The sequence below is a fragment of the Budorcas taxicolor genome, chromosome 2, assembly GCF_023091745.1.
Source record: "Budorcas taxicolor isolate Tak-1 chromosome 2, Takin1.1, whole genome shotgun sequence".
In the NCBI taxonomy this organism is placed as follows: Eukaryota; Metazoa; Chordata; class Mammalia; order Artiodactyla; family Bovidae; genus Budorcas; species Budorcas taxicolor.
Genome location: NC_068911.1, coordinates 134654781 through 134674411, shown reverse-complemented (window position 1 = coordinate 134674411; position 19631 = coordinate 134654781). Strand labels below are relative to the sequence as shown.

The following is a 19631-nucleotide window of genomic DNA, read 5'->3' as shown; positions in this document are numbered from 1 at the left end:
TCTTTGTGAAATACTATGGAATACTGAGATATCAAAATTTTAAAAAGCAAAATATTATTGTTTGATATCATCTTTGGGTAGATTCTAGTACATATCAATAGTCATGGGTTCCAAATTTCTGAGAGATATATTAAAACTCTTCACATTTCTATGCTTACACATTTTGAAAACTGGGAAAAGATGTTTCAAATTTAGTGGCAAAACTAAGATTGACTCAAGAATCACTAGGATTTTGTTGGAAGACTAAATGGAGAGTCTTTAGTCTGATAAGTGAATGCGTCTTGGCTTTACGGGTTGTTTTAGAAGTTAAAGAATGACATGAAATGTTTAAATATGGAGTATTTCAAAGAGTTACATATATTTCCCAGAACAACTACAGAATAATGTTGACATTATATTTATTCTTCCAAGTATACATTATGGGTGTGTGTTTTTTAACTAGCAGTAATATTCCTTTCTATAATTTTAATGAAAAGTTTTTATTAGGTCAACCAGTCACATCTTTCAAGTTCAAAAAACTACAAAAGTATATTCAGTAAAATTCCTTCTCTCTTCCTGTTTCCCTACTCAGTTTTCTTTCTTGAGGCAATAAATGCTCTGTTTCTTTGGCATCCCTCTAGACATATACTGTGCAATGATATATGTTTTTTCCTCCTCTCCCGCACACTTCATTCTCACCTCTTTTTAAAACGCAAATGCATGTACTCTTTGATGGTATGCTATATACACTGTTCTGTTCCCGTTTTTTTTTTGTTTGTTTTTTTTTTTTACTTAAAATTGTATCTTTGGAGATGATTCCATCATAATATATAAAAAGCCTCCTCATATTTTTTTAAACAGCTTATTGATTAAGTAAGTTGTTGTGCATTTATATAATCACTTACTGGTAGACATTTGAATTATGTCCAATCTTTTCCATTATAAACAATTTCACACATGAGTAGACCTTAGATGTAGCATCACCAGATTCAAGGATGTATTGGTAATATTACTCTGTATATAAATTGTAGTTTCTTCATGCGTGAAAGTGAAAGTGAAAGTGAAGTCGCTCAATCGTGTCTGACTCTTTGCAACCCGATGGACTGTAGCCCACCAGGCTCCTCCCTCCATGGGATTCTCCAGGCAAGAGTACTGGAGTGGGTTGCCATTTCCTTCTCCAGGGGATATTCCCAATGCAGGGATCAAACCCCGGGCTCCTGCATTCCAGGCAGACGCTTTAACCTCTGAGCAACCAGGGCTCTTTAAAACACTAACAATAATCATTTTAACTGATGAGGCATTTGCTTTATCTCACGTATTTTTCAGTCACCCTAAACAACCCTAACCTGTCAAGCTATTTGTATACTCCTTCCCCTCATACTGCTCCCCTTGCTTGTGGACCTCCAAAGCTTCCGGCAAGCCTCTAGCAGCAAAGCTGTATAACATCCAACCAGATAATGGAGTTTACCATGACATTCCACCTTTCCCTTCCCTCTGAGTCTCTTTTTAATCTTATTTATCCTTTTCTATTTTATGATTTTATTTATTTTAAGCTCCAGCTTGTATCCCTTCTTGTCATCACAGCCCAGCTACTTATATATCTCATTTAAGGCTTTATTGCCACAGACACACCCCTGAGTTGGCCTTGGTTTAGGAAAAGCATTTTAAAAGTGTTACGTGTGCAGAAACATAGGGTCAGGGAATTAGACTGTTGAACTATAGACTTGCTATGGATAGTAACATAACTACACTTTTGTTTTGCCTCCATGGAAAAACAACAGATGAAGAAACATTTGAATCTGGTAAGTAAGATGCGACTTAACTGAGCTGAACTGAACTGAAGTAAGATGTGAATATTTGGTACTGGTTTATAAATGTATTATCCAAATTTTGGCATACGTTAAACGCTTTTTAGGGATGTGAATAAATACATCAATGGTATGGTTGTGAGATATAGTAAACTTCACCTTAAGAGGCACTTCTCATTAGGGACATTTTGGAACCCTCTGGGATCACTGTTTTGGTTTTCATATTGATTGGGGGCACTACTGGCCTTCAACTGCTGGGAGTTGGGAATGCCAGGTGAGCTGCTGAGTGTGAGACCATCCTGCACCATCTCCTGAATGTCCTGCTGGACAAAACTCATTGCAAATCTGAGTAAGTAATTCTTTAATACACAATAGTGATATAAAGTTTCACAAGATGTAATATGAAAAGCTCATTGGTTTAGAAGAGTGTCATTATGGAGACAGATATTTAAACAGAATAAAGACATTACCTTGAAAGGGCTGAATAATTTATTCCACACATGCTGTCTAATCTATACTGACAGAAAATAAACTGGAAAGTGAGGTATCTATACTAAATCAATTATTTTCTTTAACATGTTATTGTCATTATTGATGACACATCTTTTCATCCAGTATCTGGTCCTCAAAGTACTGTTGACCTTGTTAGTAAAAAAAAAAGAAATCCCACAGAGTATTTAGGCATTGGCAACCTTCGGGTGCGTGTTAACCTTATTCACCCTCTTCTAGTGTATGATGTCTCATTTTCTTCACTTCATCAGCCTATAATTACTTTGGCATACATTACATCTACTTCACTTATGTCAAGTTCCCCCTTTCCCATATATACAAATAAATCTAACCTGTTACTATTTATCAGAACATGTTTTTTTCTAGTGTCCACTTAGGACTTTGCTCCTCTGTTTCTCTCTACTTCATAGTAGAACTATTTTCTGATATTCTTACTTCCTTTAAAGCCATGCTTCTTCAGTATAGGTAGGTATAAGCATCATAAGAGTACTGGGGTGGGTTGCCATTTCCTTCTCCAGGGAATCTTCCCTACCCAGGGATCGAACCTGGGTCTCCTGCATTGCAGGCAGATTCTTTAACAACTGAGCCACTAGGGGAGCCCTCAATATAGGTAGGTATAGGCAACTAATAGTTTCTCATGTCTAATAGAGAAGTCATTCCCAAAGATTTATATTTTGAAATATATACTTTTAAAAAATACAGACTTTTAAAATATAAATCACTTCCTTTTACTTTCTTTATATTCCAGTTTGAGCATTGCATAACCCACTCCAGTATTCTTGCCTGGAGAACCCCACGGACAGAGGAGCCTGGCAGGCTACAGCCCTTAGGATCTCAAAGAGTCGGACAAGGCTGAAGTGACAGCACACACGCATGCAGAGCATTGCACTGGTTTTTAAAAGTTATATGTGTTAGATTATATCTATGGATTTCACTTTATAAGAGGAGAGAGATTGCTGTATATATATTAGTTATGAAAGAGCATTGAGGCAGATGGTGCTGGGAAACTCCTCACCTAAATTATTTACCATTTATGTTCTTTCTAACTTTCCTGTTTTCAATTAGATAATTGGCCTGTTAGGGGTGATTTAATGATCTACACTTGGTTCAGTGTTTGGGACTGGTTTAATGCTTAATTCTTCTGGATTATAGTCATCCTTCTTTGTTCTGTTCAGCTCGTCATTTTGCTGGAGACACTCTGCATGCCAAAGTTGCAGCTGAGGCTTAGAGGTACTTGAGACATCTGTGAAAGGAAAGGCAGTGTTACAGTGGTCAAACCCATAGACTGGAGGCTGAATGTCCAAGCATGAATTCTGGCCCATTACTCGCTAACTGGGGGGGTCCTCTGTCACTTAACCTCTCTGCCCTTCAGGTAATTGTTGTTATTGTTCAGTAGCTAAGTCATGTTCAACTCTTTGCAACCCCATGGACTGTAGCGTGTCAGGCTCCTCTGTCCTCCACTGTCTCCCAAAGTTTGCTCAGACTCATGTCCATTGAGTTGGTGATGCCATCTAACTATCTCATCCTCTGTCGCCCTCTTCTCCTTTTGCCTTCCATCTTTCGAGGCATCAAGGTCTTTTCTAATGAGATGGCTCTTCGCATCAAGTGGCCAAAGTATTGGAGTTTCAGCTTTGGCAACAGTCCTTCCAATGAATATTCAGGACTGATTTCCTTTAGGATTGACTGATTTGATCTCCTTTCAATCCAAGGGACTCTCGAGAGTCTTCTCCAACACTGCAGCTCAAAAGCATTAATTCTTTGGCACTCATCCTTCTTTATGGTCCAGCTCTCACATCTGTACATGACTACTGAAAAACCATAGTTTTGACTCGACAGACCTTTGTCAGTAAAGTAATGTCTCTGCTTTTTAATATGCTGTCTAGGTTGGTCATAGTTTTTCTTCCAAGGAGCAAGTGTCTTTTAATTTCAAGGCTGCAGTCACTGTCTGCAGTGATTTTGGAGCCCAAGAAAATAAAATCTGTCACTGCTTACACTTTTCCCCTTTCTATTTGCCATGAAGTGATGGGACTGGATGCCATAATCTTAGTTTTTTTAATGTTGAGTTCTAAGCTAGTTTTTCACTCTCCACTTTCACCCTCATCAAGAAGCTCTTTAGTTTTTCTTCATTTTCTGGCATTAGAGGGGTATCATCTGCATATTTAAGGTTGTTGATATTTCTCCCAGCAATCTTGATTCCAGCTTGTGATTCATCCAGCCCAGCATTTCACATGATGTACTCTGCATGTAAGTTAAATAAGCAGGGTGACAATATACAGCTTTGACATACTCCTTTCCCAATTTTGAACCAGTCCATTGTCCCATGTCTGGTTCTAACTGTTGCTTCTTGACCCACATATAAGTTTCTCAAGAGACAGGTAAGGTGATCTGGCATTCCCATCTCTTTAAGAATTTTCCACAGTTTATCCTTCAGGTGCCCCATGTCTAAAGTGGGAAAAATTGAACATAAGTGCATGAAGTTTAGCCAGAATTATTACAAAGAAATATAGGGGCAGTCAGCAGTTAGTTCTCTGCTAGAACTGCAGAGGAAAGCATGCAGCTGCCCTTTGTTACGGTAGAGCACTCCTTCTGGACTCCTCTTGCTTGAAAGAGTGAGAACTCTCAAGTACATTCTGAACCCTCCTCACTTAGGAGCTCAATTAAGGAACAATTGGCTCCAAGCTGGCATTTTTTTCTAAGATGCTTAATTCTGTTCCTTGAGCACTTAATGGGCAGTTAAGTTTCTTGTTTTGTCCCCAACTTGTCTCTGAATGAAGTATCATGTGACCTCTTTGAATACCTCTGGATGGTATAGTCTAATTAGGAATTCAGTTTACAAACACACACACACACACACACACACACAAACACACACACACACTCTCCCCCCTGCCAAAAACAAACAAACAAAAACAGGGATGATAGATGTTTCAAGATGTCTAGAAAACAAAGAAAAGAGTATGCTCTGTGTTTAGTTGCACCTGTCTTCAAGGGGCCAGCTGGAGGTGGAATATGTAACTGGGCCTGGGATGGGTAAGGAATGAGGATGGTGTGGCTCAAGGCCGCCAGTGCCCCTTCCACCACTTCCTCCACATCACAGGGTTGCAGGCAGATGGCCTCTGGTAGAGAAAGGGAGAGAAGGCTCACATCAGTTGACTTCCTATAATTTCTCTCTTTCAATCCCCATCTGTGCCGGCCGGTAGAGGGAAGTCTGCATGGATAGAGGGCCTTCGAGGAGAGCTGAGATGAGCAGCTTTCAGGAAGTTAGAGTCTGCTGGGCAGCAGACACAGGTCCAGGGAGTTTCTGAGTCTGGTTTGTGTGCTGTTCATCTTGACCAGCTCACAGCTTTCTCTAAGGGTAACACGAATGCCTCACTTGTGTCATTTGTTTGTTATTTGTCTTTAGTTTGCCAACTTGATCTCCTCAAAGGCTTAACTTTTTCATGTCTGTTTCTTAACTCACCGAAACATCCAGAGGAACTTTCAGAAGGTAACTAACTATTCATTTTTATGTCCTTGGTACGCCAAATAGAGCTATGTTTGAGATCTTTCAAACATGCCTCAACATGAATACTTCACTGGAAATGTTTTAAGATATGATATTTTAAGGATGAAATCAATTATGACATAATCAATGTCATAGAAAATATGTTTTGGTTTTATGACTATATCCCTAAGTAAACATTTTCTTTCAAACTTATTGCCAATTTTAAGTTAGGAAAATGTGCTTACTTACCAGAAGATGGAATTGATACTTGTGTGTTTTCTTTATATTTTAAAATGTATGTTTAAACACCAAAGTTAAGAAAGATCTATGTCATTTCATTCTATGAATAAATGCTCTTTCTATATTATTTCAATGATCAGAACAGAGTTGTATAAGTGAAAAGGAATACATTAGTAAGAAGTAATTTCAAATGACAGTTTTATAACATTTTTCACCATAGTTTTGGATAATTTTTCTGAGACCCCAGTGGAAGCAGAGACAGAAGTTTAAACTAGCTCTAGATGTTACTAGTAGGCACAGTTTCCCACTCTTTTGTCTCTCAGAGTCAGAAAGAATTTGCATCTATAAAGCAAATACTAATTTTCTACAGAATGAACCATTTCATAAGGGAAGAAATAACATCCCATTTCTAACAAAGAAATTAATTATTGGGCCTACAGAACACCATATTTATGAGTTAAAGCCAAAACCAGTTTATATGTTTCCTTTTTAAAAAATCAGTTTTCCTTGGGAACATTCAAAAATGTATACCCAAATATATGTTTTCACTATGACCCAGTATTTCTTATAACTTTAAAGAAGCCTATAATAGATTTTTTTTTCCAACTATCCTAGACAGAATATATCCAGTGTGTTGCTATATTTCTGGAGCATGTCTCTAAATAGTTTAGCGCATGTGATAAAATGGAAAGTGCTTAGGACAGTTTTCACTACTGAAATAGTGTCACTTGAAGATTCAAAGATTTATTTATTTAAAGATTTATTTCATGTACCTCTTCTAAGTAAACTTCTCTTTCTCCTTCACATATTCTGTTCCTGCCATTTGCTGTGTTCCAGACAAGGAGGAATTTGTTGGCTATGCTCAGAAGTTCTACATTGGTAGGTAATGATTAATGAAAGGTGGTTCTTTGTCACTTGCTAAGTTATATTCATACCATTATGGATAAGCCTGGCTCTTATGAAAGCTTCTTTTGCTGATGGGTGTTCTCAAACTGGTTTCTATATTTGTTTTTTTTTAACTAGTCAGTGGCCCCATTTTTTTTATTTTAAAAGCACCCAGATGATTCCAGTATGCATCCAGGCCTGGGGACCAACATTCTGCTTTCCAGACCCTGCAGCTTTTCTATTGCTTCCTATCTTCTACCTTTCGACACACATATGTCAGCTCTTTCCGGGACTTCCCTGGAGGTCCCTCTGTTAAGACTCTGCCCTTCCTCTGCAGGGGGGCACGTATTCCATCCCTGCTCGGAGAACTAAGGTCCCACGTGAAAAAATAAAATGGACTGTCTCGAATCACAGTCACTGCCTGTTTCTCCAGGCGAGAGGCAGGAAGCGAGCTCCCCGGCCCTGGATCTTACTGTCCCTCCGTTTCCACCCTGGCAGCGGGTTTCCGCCGCAGCATGCGCTTGTGCCGCCGCAGGGCCCACCGAAGCCAGCTGCGCGCCCCGGGATGCGGCGCCAGCAGCTGCGCCGGCGCGGTGGGCGCCCCTTACGAGGAGGTGGTGAGATACCAGCGACGCCCCACGGACAAGCACCGCCTCATCGTGCTCGTGGGTATGTGCCGAGGGCAGTCGCCCCATCCGCGGCGAGGTTCCCCTGCCTTTCATTAGTCTTGCATTGGGCGTAGTAGTAAAAGTAGGACTCTGTGGGCCTGCATTTAAAAAAAAAAAAAAAAAGACAAAACCGTTGTTTAATGTGTGTTTATAAATAGAACGTTATTAATTATGCTTTTAATGTCTACAGTTGAATGTGGTATGCCAAGCTGTATATGAACCTGTGTAACAACAAGGTGTGATATGATGAGGTTATAACTACGATTTTTTTTTGTCCTGTTTAGAATTTCTTTTAGAAGCATGGATGAGATATTTCCCATCCCCCACCCACCATCATTAGTCTATATTAGGAACAAAAATGCTTAAGATCCATTTCTCTAAGAAATGTGTAACTGTCCCCTTTAGGAGAGTTTCTAAAAAGCTTCTGGACTGTATCTTTGGTGCTAAAGAACAGGACAAATATAGCACTGGGACGACCTGCGTTGTGACCCAGATGTCTACAAAGCTGGTCCCTGCCATAGTAGTTGCTGTTCAGTCACTCAGTTGTGTCCACCTCTTTGTGACCCCATGGACTGCAGCATGCCAGGTTTCCCTGTCCTTCACCATCTCCTGGAGCTTACTCAAACTCATGTCCATTGAATCAGCGATGCCATCCAGCCATCTCTTCCCCTGGGTCCCCTTCTCCTCCTGCCCTCAGTAGCAGTAACTTCCCTCTTGCTGACGTCTTCTCTGTGTATCCCAGTTGTGGTGAAGGCAGGCCCCTTTGAAGCAGAACAACATACCTCACAGCCAGGACCAGCTACAGAATTTTCAGGACACAGAGCAAAATAAAAATCCAAAAGCCCCTTATTCAAAAATGAAGACTATATGTGAGGCAAAAGAAGAGCATTAAGCCAAGTGCAGCAGCCTAAGCGTGGGCTTGTGGCTTGCACAGTTCTCTGCCCATGAAGCCAGCCCTGCCTTCACTTGCACATGGGGGTGTTGACTTCTCCACTTGTGGTCAGGGATGTGTCCCTGAATTCTATCATTGTGGAAGCCAGCTTCTGAGTTGTGCTGTGATAGGAACTTCATGGGAAGAGGAAAGGCAGCTTGTCTCAAATGATCTGACATGAGGCTAGAGACTTCTCAGAGTAGCCAACCTTAGGCAAAGTGTTCCTGGGTGACACGTTCCTGCAATTCCCTACTTCTTTTCTGAAAGTGTGGGTTACTCCACAGGTCATCAGGTGAAGTGTGGGTTACTCCACAGGTCATCAGGAAAATTCCCAAGAATTTTCCGGGGTTATTTCCATTCATGGGAATGGAGGTTATGTTATTTTCCCTGCAAAAACATGTGCTCTCAAGTGTCTTCAGTGGAAGGATCAAAGTGATGGTTTCACCACGTACCTCTGCTTATCCACTTCTAATCATTTCCATATATGATGTTTTGTTTAGGACCTTCTGGTGTTGGAGTAAATGAACTGAGGAGACAACTTATTGAACTTAATCCTGACCGTTTTCAAAGTGCTGTGCCACGTACGTTTACTTTTCTTTCATAGGGGTTCATACTGGAGTAAGATTTTCTTTTTACAGGTGCAAAAAGATCTGCACATGTACTGATCTCAACTATTTTATACCATCTTTGTTGTAAGAATGTAAGACACAGATAGTCCTCAGTATTTCTAACTAAACTTATTTTAATAGAGGAAATTGACTTACTAGCATGTAGCTAGCTAGCTAGGCTTTTGAAAAGTGAGTCTTTTTTTTCCATTGCTTAGCGATCATATACATAACCTTTTAGGAAAACTAAATATTTAATAATAATGGCTAGCATTCATTCAATATTTATAATCCTCCCGGCAGTGTGCTTGGCTCTTTGAAAGCTTTATCATATTTTTTATTTTAATATATGCACATATAATTTTAAATCAACTATAGACAGGCAGGTCTGGTGTGCTGCAGTTCATGGGATCGCAAAGAGTTGGACACGACTTAGCGACTGACCAACAAGAACAATAACTATTATACCATCCAAGGTGAAGGAGCCTGTGGATGTGGGTGCTTCCCCTTTACCTCAGGGCAAGAGAGAAGAAGTTAAGAAAACCACTTAAAGAGCTTAATATGTGTTTCGTGCTTTTGGGGAGACACAGAAGACTGGAATCAGAATTATATCTGAAATATCTAAAGCATGAGAGTTTAGAAGTGGCCAAAGGCTATTTGGGGGAGGTAGCTGCCATTTTAGAGTCTGTCACTGCAAAAGAGCTGGGATTTTTTTTCCCCCAAAGACCAGATCTGGGTGGATAATATGGAAGAAAGTCTGCCTGGGTGTTGTCTTGGTTCCTGCCCAAGAGGAAGCGTCAATGAAAGGAGACCAAACATGAAGCCCTGGGTACCTGAGGGTATGGAAGAAATCACAAATGACTAGGTGGAATAGAGATGGATTTGAGATACCCAGTAGTGGTGGTAGAGGGGTAGGCTTTGCAAAATAATCCGCTGAATCCTCTGGGAGATTAAGAGCCAGATTTAAACATCTGCTAAGTCTAAAAGGAGCCATGAGAAGCCAGCATCAGCATCAATTAAGTAAGAGTTTTCCTGCCCTGCTTGCTCCTCCTCTCTCTCTGCGCTTAGGCTTGGAGAGTTATAAAACTGGAGGAGCAGTAGGAATGCAATGAAAGGGAAGGGAAGAGAATCACGCTCCCTCTCCTGATTTCTGACTTCTCTGATGTCAGGCTTCTCTTGGTGTAGCAAGTCTGAGCCAGCTGTGGGGAGAAGAAGCCTGAAATATAAATAAAGTTCGTAATTTTGATGATTACAAGGAAACAGAATTTAAATTATTGAGACTGAGTTTCAGGCATAAATGATATTGAACCTTTTTTTAAAAACAAACAAACCTAAGAGTAATCAGATGAATTTGAGAATTCTATCCAGGGCCGAACAAATGAAGTTGTTTTATGATCACATCCCATAGGTTGTGCTTTCCAAGTACTGTTTACCTATGTAAGAATGGGCACTACAAAGCAAAAACTAATAAAGAAATCACCACTTGCAATAATCTGGATAAAAATAAAATGCCCACAGAATGTAGAATTGTATGTTGTCTGGATAACCATCATTCAAAATGGGAATATGTTGCCCATATTTTGCTCTTTAAATTGAGTGAACAGTTTTAAGCTCAGAATGAACCCCTCAAGTCATGCACCAATTCACAGACCTTAGCCTACCATATATAACATAGTAGGATAGAAGCCAAGGAGAAGGGGTTATCTTGGGCTGATAGTAACATAATTTTCTATCACCTGAGAATTAGATTTTTTTTCAGTACAAAGCTATAGGAGGGTAGCATAACTGTAGGAACTCTGAGGAACTAAAGAGAGACTTGAATAAAGAAAAAAATTTTGCTTTTTGAGCTTCTTGAAATGTTCAGTTAATTCAGTTCAGTAGCTCAGTCATGTCCGACTCTTTGCAACCCCATGGACTGCAGCACGCCAGGCCTCCTTGTCCACTGCCAACTCCCAGAGTTTACTCAAATTGACGTCCATTGAGTCGGTGATGCCATCCAACCATCTCATCCTCTGTCGTCCCCTTCTCTTCCTGCCTTCAATCTTTCCCAGAATCAAGGTCTTTTTAAATGAGTCAGTTCTTCGCATCAGGTGGCCAAAGTATTGTATCTTGAAATGTTGGGAACTCCTTTCATCATTCAGGGTCTATTTCAAGTTCCTTTTTGGTCATTTCCATGTGTTGGTATCATCAGATGTTGATCTATTTCATCTTTAAACTTTATCAAATGTAAATACACATTTTTTATGAACAAGAATTTATTGTAATGCAGGTTAAGGGACTAGCAGCTTTATAGTTTATACAGGTCACAGAGCTAGAACCATGTCTTATTCATCTTTGTGTTCTAAGAAATTAATATGATAGCTGGAATATAGGCACTCAGTATATGTTAGTTGAACAAATGGGTAAGCAGACTAGAATCACTTTTAGGTAGTCAGTGAACTCCTGTGTTCTATACCAGGTACTATTTAGGTTGAAGAATCTATGAACAACGTGGTCATATCAAAGCATCAGATTGAATCTAGACTCTACCAATCTTTTCTTTCTGGAGATCCCTAAAACTGATCACCAGCTTACTTGGATGTTAATGCATCTGAGCAAGACTACAGAGTGTCAGGGCTTTATTTCAAATCTGACACAATCTGCTGTGGTAGAAGAAATTAGTTTGGGAAGAGTCAGGACACCTAGGTGCTTGTCTACAACTTTGGTTTTCGTTAGTTTTATTCACAAGAGCAAGTTAGTTACTCTCTGAAATCTTTAGTTACTTATCAGTAAGCTACAGATAACAGCATTTCACCTAGCTAGGAATATGAAGGATGAAATGAGATCTTGGGAGATGCATTATCTAAACGTAAGATATTGCTGGTTTCGCCACCTGAGGGCCTTTAGGCACCTTGTGTGTGCATGCTCAGTCATGTCTGACTCTTTGTGATCCCATGGACAATAGCCCACCAGGCTTTCCTGTTCATGGGATATTCCAGTCAAGAATACTGGAGTAGGTCGACATTTCCTCTTCCAGGGGATCTTCCCAACTCAGGGATTGAGCCCACATCTCCTGTGTCTCCTGCACTGCAGGTGCATTCTTTACCACTGGGCCACCTGGGAAGCCCTTAGGCACCATGGGGCTCACAAATAACTTACCACTTCCTGTCCTGACGTAACAGCAAGAGTTCCTTTACAGCCTCTTTATCTTGGCTTAAATACGATACGTTCTGGTCTAGTCTACACCACAAACACTTAACAAAGGTTTATGATTAGCTCATTTTGATATGGGAACTTCTACTTTCTTATCACCAATCAGCTCCCTTGTTTTGTTCTAGCATTTTATTTATCTGCTTATGTATTAATATATTTATTTTGATCATCTTTATCCAGATGCATATGGGCAATAAGTCCAAACATTTTGTAGATTCTAAAATCTTAAAAATTCCCTATTTTGACAGATACTACTCGTTCCAAAAAGAGTTATGAAATGGATGGTCGTGAGTATCACTATGTGTCAAAGGAAACATTTGAAAGCCTCGTGTACAGTCACAGGTGAGCTAGACATTCTGAATCTGGTTCTCTCCTCTCGTTGTTTTATACTTAAAACAGATCTCTTATTTTCATGCTTTGTCCCAAACTTCTGGGACACATTTTTTTTATTCTGAAAAATTAAGTAAGAAAATGTATATTGATTTACTAGTACACTAACTCATTGAGTCTGGAGAAGGAGCTGAACTGAGTTGCAAATTTCAGAGAATTTGGAGTAGTTAAGTCTTAGATCTCCTAATATATTTTTCCTGTTGAATATCCACTAATTCATTTATCAAGATCCACATATTTTACTCTCTTCTGTCGGAATTTATCTCTGTGTTATTGCTAATAATAATTTTACCTGTACAAACAGTTCTTGTTGTCTTTATCTCACCCTTGCAGAATGCTCGAGTATGGTGAGTACAAAGGCCACTTGTATGGCACGAGTGTGGATGCTGTTCAAGCAGTCCTTGATGATGGAAAGATCTGTGTTATGGACCTAGAGCCTCAGGTGGGTCTGTGGTGGAATATTTCCCTTCTCCCCAAAGTAATGAATGCATGCCATCCATTTTTTGCACATGCTTTCTTCTGTTAGGATAAGACTACTTCCCATATATAAGGACCAGGATCTTACTTGAAAAATCAATTGTCATTATCTTGTCTTTTTAGTTGGGGGGAAGAAATCTAGTTTCTCAAACCTGCCCCACCCCCCCAAAAAACCAACAGCAACAACAGAAAATAAAATAAAAAAAAAAAAAGTGAAAAACCCCCAGAAATGAGCAGACAACCATAAAGAAAACTGAGGATCTTTTTTTTTTTTTAAAGGTAACTTCTTGTGGAGGGAATAAAATGTTGCTTTATGTAAGGGGATGAGGTTCCTATGTTATATCAATAGCTGTCTCCCTGAGACCATATGTGGAATAGAGCAGGAGTGAGTGAGTTGAGGTGAGAAAAAGAACATACAATGTGTTGTCAAAATTTTTATGAACCTTGTGTTTACTTTATGTTTTCTGTAGTCATGTAAAAATAATACCTTTTATGCTAATCAGAGGACAAGAGAGTTGTTCTCTCTTGGATTGAATGTCAGCATGATCTGTTATGAGTCAGTGGCAAGAGGAAAGGGAAGTGAGGGACCTGATTGGCCTTGAGAGTTGAGTCTGTCTTTGTCTTTTGCCCATGAGATCATGTGTAGAATCCTATTCTCAGGTTTCAATAAGGGTGTCATGGCTAGTAAGAGGAAGAGCCAGGATTTGAACTTAATTTTGATTCCAGAACTCCATCTCTTAATTATTAAAATGTTTTTTAGAGTTGAGGACTTGGGAGCACATGAGAGTATACTCTGGCTAAAAATAACTGCTTATTTATGGTCTTAGAAATTTTGAGAACATTCATGTTGACTCTAGAAAATTAGGACTTATGTTTTTAGATTCTCAGTTTAATATTCTCTTGAGATATTTCAGCTACTAGGGCTTCTTTTTTTCTCATTTTTTTCTTCGTTATGGTTTTTCCCAAACTTTACTTCTTATTTTGTACTGGGTTAGGGCTGATTAACAATGTTGTGGTAGTTTCAGATGGACAAGGAAGGCACTCAGCCATACATATCTATGTAAGGACTTCTGTTTTAAATGTGTATTTAATTTTTCTGTGTAGGGTATTCAAGTGGCTCGAACCCAGGAACTGAAGCCCTATGTCATATTTATAAAGCCATCTAACATGAGTTGTATGAAGCGATCTCGGAAAAATGCCAAGATTATTACAGACTACTTTGTGGACGTGAAGTTCAAGGTAAGATACAGAGGAGATAGATGAGTATATTGTTTTTTTCCCCAGTCAGAAAATTACTGTATTATTCCACAGTATCCCTATATTAAGGAATGTAATTTTTGTTTCTAATGAATATTACCCTTATGAGTTATCCTTATTGAATGTCATTTATAGATATTAAAACAAAGTTTAATAACTACTCTTATTTTTCTCCTCTTTTTGGGTCTAGCTTTAAAAGAAAAGGCCCTCAAGTCACAGTTTGCAAAACCACACAGAAATTGGGTGTGTGTACTTAGAATGGATTATTTATTTTGCAAAGTATTTGAATTTACTTTAAAATACATACAGATGGCTAACAAACACATGAAAAGATGCTCAACATCACTCATTATCAGAGAAATGCAAATCAAAACCACAATGAGGTACCATTTCACGCCAGTCAGAATGGCTGCGATCCAAAAGTCTACAAACAATAAATGCTGGAGAGGGTGTGGAGAAAAGGGAACCCTCTTACACTGTTGGTGGGAATACAAACTAGTACAGCCACTATGGAGAACAGTGTGGAGATTCCTTAAAAAACTGGAAATAGAACTGCCTTATGACCCAGCAATCCCACTGCTGGGCATACACACCGAGGAAACCAGAAATGAAAGAGACACATGTACCCCAGTGTTCATCACAACACTGTTTATAATAGCCAGGACATGGAAGCAACCTAGATGTCCATCAGCAGACGAATGGATAAGAAAGCTGTGGTACATATATACGATGGAACATTAGTCAGCCATTAAAAAGAATACATTTGAATCAGTTCTAATGAGGTGGATGAAACTGTAGCCTATTATGCAGAGTGAAGTAAGCCGGAAAGAAAAACACCAATGCAGTATACAAACACATATATATGGAATTTAGAAAGATGGTAATGATAACCCTATATATGAGACAGCAAAAGAGACACTGATGTATAGAATAGTCTTTTGGACTCTGTGGGAGAGGGCGAGGGTGGAATGATTTGGGAGAATAGCATTGAAACATGTATATTATCATATGTGAAATAGATTGACAGTCCAGGTTTGATGCATGAGACAGGGTGCTCGGGGGTGATGCACTGGATGACCCAGAGAGATGAGATGGGGAGGGAGGTGGGAAGTGGGGTTCAGGATGGGGAACACATGTACCCCCATGGCAGATTCATGTCAATGTATGGCAAAACCACTAGAATATTGTAAAGTAATTAGCCTCCAATTAAAATAAATAAATTTATATTTAAAAAAGTAAATCTGAAAAAATAAAATAATTGATATCATCTATTATATGAGATCTCTTTATAAATATATTAAAACATAAAAGATGTTTATTAATAATTATAGTAATAATAGAGGGGCCAGGCCAGGTGGGATTAATCAGTGATTTTCCCATATATATATATGTATAGTTTTAATTAAATATACTTTCAATATTTTAAGTCATAACATACATTCAGTAAGGTGTATAAATCTTAAGTGTATAGTTCAAAGAATCTTTTACAGTGTGTATGCACCCAGGTAACCATCGTCTAGATCAAGACATTATATCCACTTGGGTGTGCATGCATGTGCTCGTGTGTGTGTGTGTGTGTGTGTGTGTGTGTGTGGTGTGGTAAAAAGCATATAACATAAAATAAGACTTACCATCTTGCTCATTTTAAGTGTACAGTTATGTTAATTCTGTTCATATAGTGAGGGAGATCTCCAGAACTTTTTAGTCTTGTAAAACAAGTAAAATATATGGATTACTTCATGAATTTGCATGTCATCCTTGAGAAGGGGCCATGCTAATCTTCTGCTGCTGCTGCTGCTGCTAAGTCACTTCAGTCGTGTCCAACTCTGTGTGACTCCATAGACGGCAGCCCACCAGGCTCCCCCGTCCCTGGGATTCTCCAGGCAAGAACACTGGAGTGGGTTGCCATTTCCTTCTCCAATGCGTGAAAGTGAAAAGTGAAAGTGAAGTCGCTCAGTTGTGTTCAACTCTTAGCGACCCCATGGACTGCAGCCTACCAGGCTCCTCCGTCCATGGGATTTTCCAGGCAAGAGTACTAGAGTGGGATACCATTGCCTTCTCCGATGCTAATCTTCTACATCATTCCAATTTTAGTATATGTGTTGCTGAAGTGAGCATGAGTTATCTTTGTATTATCCTTTACCTCTCATTATTTTTATCTTCATTATTTTTTCAAAGGCTACTGTATGGAAGTTTGATTCTCCAGTTAGCATTTCAAACAGTGGAGTCTATGGATATGTTCTCTGAGTCTTAATTAAATTTTGTTCTCAGTTTTATGGCGATCTGAAAAGTTAACAAGATTGTTTCTAGGTCTTGTGTATGGTCACCTTGCAAAGGAGTACTGCCACAAGATCTCAGTACCCATATTTATATTTGTATTTATGACAAGTTGTACTAATTATTGTAGACAAATAAGAAAATAATAGCAATGAATTTAATGTATTAGTGCCAAGTGAAGGCCAAATGATCTTGACTAAATAAACTTTCACAGTCGTAGAAACAGACAATATTATAGGTGAAGTCAGTCATCATGAAGAGTAATTTAGAAATGCCTCATTTGAAGAACCATGTCGTACCATCATGTTCAAAGTGGCCATTTGTGTCTACAAAATAATGTCATTCTTATCAGATTAATGTTCATTTGAAATTTATGTTTAATTTTTATTTATATTTAACTGATAAAATTTCCTTGGTTTTATGTTGTATGTGGTTTGAGAGCTCCAAGTGTTTAGATAATAGAATAAGATAATTTAAGTCCAAATAGGAAGTTGAGAGGATTGGTTGTCTACAAACTATTAACTCAACTTTATGAAAACTTGGTGTGGGAGACAGTAAGTAAGACTAAACACAGAAACATAAGTTTTGTAGTTTAGAGTGGAGAACATTTACATGACCTGTTTTTATAAACAGCTACAGTTCTGAGTATAACAACATAACTGCCTGTTTTTTCTATTCATCTCATTAAGTTTGCTATTTGTATTTTTCTATTTTTCCTAAAGGATGAAGATCTACAAGAGATGGAGGATTTAGCCCAAAAAATGGAGACTCAGTTTGGCCAGTTTTTTGATCATGTGATTGTGAATGACAACTTGCAAGAGGCATGTGCCCAGTTGTTGTCTGCAGTTCAGAAGGCTCAGGAGGAGTCTCAGTGGGTACCAGCAACGTGGGTTTCCTCTGATACAAAATCTTAAAGAGGCCTTCTGCTTAATACTGGAGTTTTAACAATGTTCACCTGTTCCCTAGAGCTGGAAAAACAGCTATAATCTAAAACATCAGTGTCATATTTGCTCTATTATAATATGTGCAACTGCAAAAGTGCTGCAGTTTGTTCATCTTATTGGAAAGAAATTTGTATGGTTATGTAGAGTTATCTCTTTGGATTTCAGGGGAAAAAAATGTTTTTCTTTACCTTATATGCAGCAATTGGTAGGGAACAATGTTAAGTCACTGAATATGAGGACCTTTCATAGATTTCACATGGCCTTTGTGTGATTCAGATAAAAAAGCTTTCCTAAATAAAATATGTTGTATTTAATTTCAGAAACTGTATTTTACCTTATGAAACTTGTTTTAAAACCACGGATTTTTCAAAAAGTACACAGTTTAACTGCAAGAAGGAAGGATTAATATACAAATCACCTCTAACATCAAAACTTACTGAAACAGCACTGTTCTCATTTTACACATTAAGCTACAAGGAAAAATTATTCTTTTGATCAGGGCTGTAGCAATCATTAATTTCCCCAAAAGCCAGTATCTACATTTATGCCTAAATTAGGAAAGAGCAATGAATTTTAGTGCTAAACACCAACGTCTGAGAAACAAGGGGATAAGGATGTTATTCCACCAACTCGAGACTTCCAGTCGCTCTTCCTGCCTTTATATATGTTCACCCTCTGGATCACTCCCTTGTTGTTCAGTCACTCAGTCATGTGGACCCCAAGGACAGCCAGGTTCCCCTGTCCTTCACTATCTCCTGGAATTTCCTCAAACTCTTGTCCACTGAGCCGGTGATGCCATCCAACCATTACATCCTCTGTGGCCCCCTTCTCCTGCCTTCAGTCTTTCCCAGGGTCTTTTCCAATGAGTCTGCCCTTGTCATCAGGTGGCCAAAGTATTGGAGCTTCCACTTCAGCATCAGTCCTTTCAATAAATTGATTTACTTTAGGACTGACTGGTTTGAGCTCCTTGAAGCCCAAGTGACTCTCAAGAGTCTTCTCCAACATCACAGTTCAAAACCATCAATTCTTTGGTGCTCAGCCTTCTTTTATGGTCCAGCTCTCACATCCATACAGGACTACTGGATCATTCCCTAACTTTTCCCATATCCGTGCCATCCATCTGCTCTTCCTTAACCATTGAGCAAATTGAGTGTATGCTTCAAAATATCTGTAGTTTTTTATTTAAAGTGACCAAGCATTATTTTTCTCAGAAACCCAACCAAACAAAACGAAGAAAACTGTCATTTTTTAACACTTATGTGAGCCCAGATTTTATGTCGTGCGTCTTTGGATGGAGGGTAAGCAACTGGAGAAAATCTGAGAATTGCCTGTTTCAACACACACTCACTCATACCCGAACCTAAACATTAGGTCTGGTGGCTAAACGCTTGCGTCTCAACCCCGAAGCCTCGGAACGCGAAGGCTGCCAAAGCGGAGGCGGGCGGAGACGTGGCCCGGGGGCGGCGGCCTAGTCCGGCACTGCAGAGCCCCCGCCTCCCGCTGGTCCCGAAGGCTGCAGCGTTGCGGGGAACCAGGCTCCCGCCGGCAGCAGTTGCGTCGAGGGAGCCCAGGCGGGCACAGCGCCATGAGGGCCGACTCCAGGCTCGGGGTGGAAGAGGACCATCGGGTGAGCGGTGAGAGGCGTGTCGGCCGCTGCCTTAACGCGGCCGCTACCTCTGGGCAGGACCGACACCGATCTGCTGGGGACAAAAAGGGGCGAACCCCAGTCTGGAAGCTCGCGCATCCGCCCCTTCGGCGCTCACAGGATAGGGTTTGGGAGCGGGGCCTGGACGTTCTTCCCAGGGCCGGACCCGAACTCCAAAAGCCGGGCGGAGAGCCAGGCGTGAAGTTTCCGGGGGGCTGAGTGAGGGTGTTGCCATGACGACGCCTAACTCACTCCGACCCCGCCCCTGCGGGTACGGGGGCTGCCAGCGAGGCCCTTTTTATCGACTCCTAGAGAGCATTTTAGCTGCTCAGGAAAGAG

At 39.8% G+C, this 19631-nt stretch overlaps 1 protein-coding gene and 1 pseudogene across 1 annotated transcript in view; one reads left to right on the top strand and one right to left on the bottom strand.

Moving 5' to 3' along the window:
* MPP4 (MAGUK p55 scaffold protein 4) overlaps positions 1–17617 on the top strand; it is a 37374-nt gene extending 19757 nt beyond the window's left edge. Inside the window, exons 13-21 of the mRNA XM_052636072.1 lie at positions 1761–1781; positions 5770–5784; positions 6859–6900; positions 7405–7575; positions 9006–9086; positions 12551–12644; positions 13026–13134; positions 14274–14408; positions 17426–17617. Of these exons, the coding sequence (XP_052492032.1) occupies positions 1761–1781; positions 5770–5784; positions 6859–6900; positions 7405–7575; positions 9006–9086; positions 12551–12644; positions 13026–13134; positions 14274–14408; positions 17426–17617 (860 nt within the window). The remainder of the gene's footprint in view (positions 1–1760; positions 1782–5769; positions 5785–6858; positions 6901–7404; positions 7576–9005; positions 9087–12550; positions 12645–13025; positions 13135–14273; positions 14409–17425) is intronic.
* LOC128044024 (uncharacterized) lies at positions 16148–16211 on the bottom strand (annotated as a pseudogene).
* Positions 17618–19631: the final 2014 nt, after the last annotated feature.